Source organism: Pteropus vampyrus, unplaced genomic scaffold (genome assembly GCF_000151845.1).
Source record: "Pteropus vampyrus isolate Shadow unplaced genomic scaffold, Pvam_2.0 Scaffold17, whole genome shotgun sequence".
NCBI classification, from domain to species: domain Eukaryota; kingdom Metazoa; phylum Chordata; class Mammalia; order Chiroptera; family Pteropodidae; genus Pteropus; species Pteropus vampyrus.
The window spans coordinates 10,002,667-10,009,307 of NW_011888798.1; the positions used below are offsets into that span (position 1 = coordinate 10,002,667).

The 6,641-nt window shown below is 33.0% G+C and overlaps 2 protein-coding genes across 2 annotated transcripts in view; one reads left to right on the plus strand and one right to left on the minus strand.

Annotated features, from left to right (window-relative positions):
• Positions 1-6,641, plus strand: part of TMEM163 (transmembrane protein 163) — a 370,074-nt gene that overhangs the window by 9,296 nt on the left and 354,137 nt on the right. Inside the window, exons 2-3 of the mRNA XM_023527515.1 lie at positions 199-272; positions 1,403-1,534. Of these exons, the coding sequence (XP_023383283.1) occupies positions 1,462-1,534 (73 nt within the window). The 5' untranslated portion in view covers positions 199-272; positions 1,403-1,461. The remainder of the gene's footprint in view (positions 1-198; positions 273-1,402; positions 1,535-6,641) is intronic.
• Positions 1,141-6,641, minus strand: part of ACMSD (aminocarboxymuconate semialdehyde decarboxylase) — a 57,344-nt gene continuing 51,843 nt past the window's right edge. The window contains 2 exon segments of the mRNA XM_011354511.1: positions 1,141-1,203; positions 3,848-3,946. Of these exon segments, the coding sequence (XP_011352813.1) occupies positions 1,141-1,203; positions 3,848-3,946 (162 nt within the window).

The window sequence follows — 6,641 nt, forward strand, 5'->3', positions numbered from 1 at the left end:
TGGATAAAGTTCTAGAAAGCAACAGGAGGAGCAAGAAAAAAGTAATGAACTAAAGTGAAAATAATGAGATGGGCATAATTTGGCAAAAGCACAAATTGTATACCAATTCTCTTGATTTTTTGGGCTAATGGAAGGGAAAAGAAGTAATAATGAATCTAAGGCAAGAGAGTGATTTTGAAAAATTATATTTGATATTAGAATTCAGCCAGATGTACATGAACCACAAATGTTCATCACCACTCCTAGGACCAAGTTCACTTTCAGCAGCCCAGGTGGGACCATTAATGAAGTGAGTAGAACAGGCTACTTTGGTATTGCCTTGCTGCATCTCCATAGCTTTCTTTACACATTCCACTCCGTATATTAAATTAAAAGAGCTTCCGATAAAAAGTAAATTATAGACTAGAACTTTTCTCCAGAATAGAAAAGTTCTCATTCAGTCTGAAACCTATGTTAATATAGTTTTGCCTTTCTATATATTTACCATCTCCAACTCTAAACAAGCCTTGTTTAGCCTTCTAAACTCAGCCCAAGTTCCACCTTCTGTGGAGATCTTCCTAACAGTTTGAGTCCAGATGAATTTTTCTTACTGAAACTTTGGTGACACTCATATTGTATTGCTTAGTAATTATGAATGAACAGGTGTCTTGCCTCCTTAATTGGATTATACTTTTCTAGAGGTTATGGAATATGTACATCATTTATTTTATGGAATCTAAAGCATTTCCAGCCCAGTTTTGGGCTAGTGAAAGGTGTTTGAAGTAAATAAAAACAGGTTCTTTGGGCCCTATTCACAAATACTTGCTCAAAGTAGAGAACCTACTTGAGCCCTCTAGGAAGATGAATCTGGTTTTGGTCTTTCTCCATATAAAGCATTAGTGACATCTTGATTTTCATTCCTGCCATTAATTTTTAAAGTGCTGAGAAAATCATTTTTGATTTGTACATGAAATAATATACTGCTTTTCAGAGTAAAAGCACATGTGAGTAATTTTTGTTTTGAATAATTTAAGATACTCAGGAATATTCTATTTCTGGATAAAATAGTTCAAAATACGATTTTAGTAATGCATGTTGGATACATGTTTAAAAACAAAAATAAAATATCTTCTTGAAAGATTGCCTTTGTAGTAAATTCAGTCATTCAAATTGTTTTCTCTCAAGACCCAAAAATGCTAGGGCATTGCCAGCTTTGAGTTTATCCTGAAAAAGAAAAGAAAAGGTTTTATTTTTAAAGCATTATTTAGTGGTTGTTTTTAAGTACTTTACTGAGTGTCTTTATCAGGTTTTTTAAAAAAATCAATTTCCCAATGTGAGAGAAAAAACATTAACAGGTTAAACAATAAATCTTTTACCAAAATCCTCCTGACCCATTTTTTTGCCCCATTATTTGAAATCTAAGTTTGAAACTTGGCGATAGGAGGAAAGGAGAATTATCATGGGATAGAGCCCCAGTGGAAAATGCCCGTCTTTGGAAACCTCTGTAAGACTCTCCAGTGGATTTTAAGGACTATTTGGAGCCAAAACAGAAAAGGTACGTTTTAGGACTGTGGGACAAGAGAGCTGGGAAAAGTGCCCAGAAGTCATCTAGCTGCCCGCCAGCTTCTAGGCATATGTTTTTTCCTTTCACATGGCTCCAAATAAAAAGTAAGCTCTTTTGGAGCAAGAAATGTAACATAGGTGAAGTGTCTAAGGATATTATATAAATATGTATATTTATCAATTTTGCATGAGAGACGGACTGCCAAAATTTCACTTTCTCCGCAGCTAAAGACTAGATCAGTTTTACAGAAAGCAGTTCTGTGATTTGAGGGGTAATTTTGTGATACCCTAATTGATATATGTCCAGCTTGCAAAGGGCAGGCATGTAGTTGAGGGTGGAAGGAAACACATAGAGGATTGTATAACATCTATACCGTTAACACATATCTATATATCATAATCACTTCAGGATTTTTACATATCCTTGAAGAATGGGTGATTTGAGGTAGGGACTTTTTATTCTGAATTTTCCCTCATTCACACCTGGGCCATCTCTAAAGGAAGATTTTGGAAGCGACTTGCTGTTCTTAGAGACCATTTCCTTTACTTTTAAAAATAGGTTGGTGCCAAATACCCTTTGAAGGAGAGACTCTTTGGTGTGTTGGTTGAAGACCTGTTCCTGAAGTCAGGAGATTTGGGGTTGAGTCCAACAGTTGTTTCACTTTTGGCAAATCACTGAACTACAAAGTCTTGTTTTCCTACTCTGTATCTACGTTGTGGAAGGCATCCGTCTATCTCCAAGTGTTGTGCTCTTCAAGTAGATTTATTTCATTAAAAAAAATTTTTTTTGTGCAGTTTACCTTCATGTAGCTTAAAATTTGAAAGGTGTAAAATGGATACTGTTTTCCCAGAGTTATCAGTTTCTTGTCTGTTCTTCCAGAGATATTTTAAGCATATATCAGCAAATACTTATATTTAGGTATGTAGTTTTTTTTTTCACAGATGGGTAGTATACTATACACAAATGGAAGTATACTATACACATTGTTTAGCACCTTGCTTTTTAACTCACTATACAAAAATACAAAAATTGATCTTTTGTATTTTTTTATGGCTGTATAGTTTCCATTGTATGGATGTATTATGTAACTATTCCCCTGTATTTTGTTTTCAGTCTTTTATTATAAACGGTGTTACAGTGAGTAACTTTGTACAAAATGTCATTTTGAATTTGTGACAGTGTAAAACTTTTATGCAAGATTTTTTAAAACTTGAAAGTGATAACGCATAAAATTAAAAGGCATAAAATAATTATTATCCCATTGAACTCTTAGAATACTTGGGGTATCTGGTTTCAGTTTAATTTCGATTCTTGTTACAGCTTCCTACTTTAATGAGTAAATATTTAACAGTTCAAGACTTTCAGTGCCTTACAGTGGTTAAGTGCCAAAGAGAACACATCCTATATAAAGCAGTCAGAGGTTTCCCAGTTAATAACTTGCAACTAGTAAACATCAGAAGGGACTCTTCTTGGCAATCTGTTGATGTGCTTCAAGCTTGCTGAGAAGATTCGATGGGCTATATCCTTAATGATTAAAGCAGAGAATTAGAGTGCAAGTGAACTTTTGGATTCTAGTTTAGAAGAAAGCAAGAATTATGCAAAAGAATTATGACTAAGACTTTTGTTAAATTTGTTAAGAGTTTATATATTCACGTTTTTATTTTTGGCCATCCTCGGCGCCTGGTAGTGACTGGTGGTAAAGTTCTCAGGAAGAACTTGTTTTGTTGAGACACGGGGGTGAGATGGGAAAGGGAGCAAAGGAAAGGGAATCTGAAGACAATGCATCTCATTTTAACTCATCTTGGTTCAGGAGCCTATGGAGTAGAATAGGCAGTGGCAGCATGATGGCACACTTACCCACCCTAAAAGTCAAATGTCAAAAGAAAAAAATTCCAGTTACATGAGGGTTCTGGTTTCTTGGGTTCTTGTTAATCAAGACTTTAGTCTCAATATTCAAATTACTAGAATCATTACAATTTTTGAGAATGGTAGATTTGCAGCAAATATTAAAGGGAAAAAATTAGACTTTTTTATTCATCTAACATGAAAACAAATATATTATTATGATATGCATCTTTATAGTTTTCTTTCTTGGGTTCATGAATTTAGTTGTATTAGGTTGACTTTAAGCTTTTTAACTTTTTTTCTCCTTAATAGTTCAGCTATTTCTAGAGATCTAGTAACAATTCTAGGAATATTAAGTATAATATTGCTATTCTTTGTTATGTATCAAAGTGCTCTGAAACCAAACATAATTAGAGCAGGAAAACTAAGAAAGAAGACCATGAAGTAAAAGGCATATACCTTTGTTTCTGCATCAAATTCTTCTATGGATTCTATCAATTTTCCAGGTTCCAGCTCACCTAGTGGAAAGGGGTAGTCCATTCCCAAAATGACTTTATCCTGAAGAAAAAACATATATTTCTTATCCATAATTTTGTAGAACATCAAAGAACCTCCTGTAAACTTAATTGTATTTAATTATTACAAGCACTTCTATGGTAAAATATCAAATTTCTTCCTGATTAATAGAAATAAACATCTAAAATGTTAAAAGTTTTAATGGATTCAGAACTTATTCTGACATTTTCTCCAGCAGGTGTCGCTATTAGGTCTCTTAAAATTGGAAATAAACCCCCACTCTCCCTTTTTTTTTTTTCAATAACTGAAGTAAAAGATACTCAATATAAAAAGTAGGCATATATTTAATAAAACATGCTATTGTCGTCAGATGAAATTAAGGATTCTGTATTTCTTAAAATGGTACATTGCAGTCGATCCCACAATTTTTGAAAACATACAAGAGTTGAAAAGGAAAAAATGATAATTGGATAAAAAGAAAAAAAACAAAACAAGCAAAATACCAACCCCCAAACAATTCCTATCTCTAGAAACTGGATGGATCAATGTCTGTTCTTTGTATGATGTAACTTCAGATATCCTTTTGATACTTTGTACATTAAAGCACACAGCCTTGTCCATCTACAAATATATAAAGCAGTATGTCAGGCAATGTGCTAGAACCTAGATTACCTTGGCCAACAAAAGGGAAATGGTTCCTGTCCCCAGGGAACTCATAATCTAGTATGAAAGGGCTACATTAAATTAATGGTAGTCTATCGAAATAAAATGAGAAAAGTATATTTTCAACTAGAATTTTACTTCTAGAAACGTGTCCCACTTATATGCAGTAATGGAAATATATGCAAGGAAATTAATCGCAATGTTATTTGTAGCAGCAGAATACTGGCAAACTAAATTATTTCATGTCCAAAAATAAAAAGGAATGAGGGATACTTATGCTGAAATAGAACAATCGCCAAATTATATTGTAAAGTGGAATGATCTTGAAGTTATATTGTAAAGAGGGAAAAAAAAGTCTAGGACAATGTATCTGCTATACTCATATTTCTGTCTTTAATATTCATGTTGTAGCCTGAATTAGTATAGATGCACAAATACATGTTTGTATGTATATAGTCCTCTTTAGGAATGGTACCCAAGGAACAAGTAACAGTTGCCTCCAGGAAAGAAGAGTAGGATTTGGGGGTGCAGGAGATCCCCCTTCTTTTTTTGATATCTAATTCACATACCATAAAATTAACCTTTTGAAAGTATACAATACAGTGGTCTTTAGTATATTCATGAATTTGTGTCACTATCATCCTTCCCACTATCTAATTCCAGAACTTTATCATCTCCAAAGTAAACCCCATACCCATTAGCACATACTCTCCATTACCTCCTCCCTCCAGCTCTGTGGAAAACACTAATTTACCCTCCGTGTCTATGCAGTTGCCTATTTTGGACATTTCATATAAGTGAAATCAGGTAATGGGTTGCCTTCTTTTATTTAGTATAATGATTTCAAGGTTTATTCATGTTGTAGCCTGAATCAGTTCTTTTTAGGCTGAATAATATTCCATTGTATAGATATACCACATTTTGTTTATCCTCTCATCAGGTAATGGACATTTGGGTTGTTTCCATTTTTTAGCTATTATGTTAATGCTGCTCTGAACATTTGTGTGCAAGCTTTTATGTGAACATATGTTTTCATTTCTCCTAGGTATATATCTAAGAGTGGAATTGTAGCATCATATGGTAAGTCCATGTTTGACATTGGTTTGTGTTTTTCTAATGACTGTGTTGAACAGATGTACTCATTGGCCATTTGAATGTTTTTGGAAAAATATCTATTCAGATCTCTTGTTTCTATTCAAGCCCATTTGTTTTCTTTTTATTAGTTGTAAGAGTTTATATTTTCTGAATACTAGAGACTTATAGGGTATATGATTTGCAAATACTTTCTTCATTTTGTAGTTTGTTTCTTTACTTTATTGGTTGTGTTTTCTGAAGCACAAAATTTTTTAATACCGACGAAGTTTAATTTATCTATTTTTTCCTTTGGTTGCTTGTGCTTTTGGTGTCACATTTAAAAAATTATTGCCAAATCCTAGGTCGCTAAGATTTACAACTATTTTTTTTTCCCTAAGAGTTTGTATTTTAGCTAGGTCTTTGATCCACATTGAGTTTATTTTTGTGTATGGTGTAAAGAAGGAGTCCAACTTTATATTACAGAAAGACTATTAGTACAGAAAGACTAAATAGTACAGAAAGACTAAATAGTACAGAAAGACTATTTTTTTCCTCATTGAATTGTATTGACAATCATTTGATTTTTTTCAATTCAAAATCAGTTGATCTTTATGTCTGTTCTTATGCCAGTATCACAGTTTGGATTACTGTATCTCTGTAGAAAGTTTAAAAATTGGGAGTTTTGAGTCCTCCAACTTTATTCTTCTTTTTCAAGGTTGTTTTGGCTATTTTGCACTTTCATATGAATTTTAAGATTAGCTTGTCAATTCTTGCAAAAAAAATTAAAAAGGCACCTGGGTTTCTGATAAGGATTGCACTGAATCTGTAAATTGATGTGAGGAGTGTTGTCGTTTAGCAATATTGTTTTCCAATCGATGGGATATCTTTTCATTTATTTAGGTCTTCTTCCATTTATTTTTTTCAACAATGTTTTGTAGTTTAGTATCTAAATCTTGTACTTCTCTAGTTGAATTTATTCCTCAGTATTTTATTCTTTTTG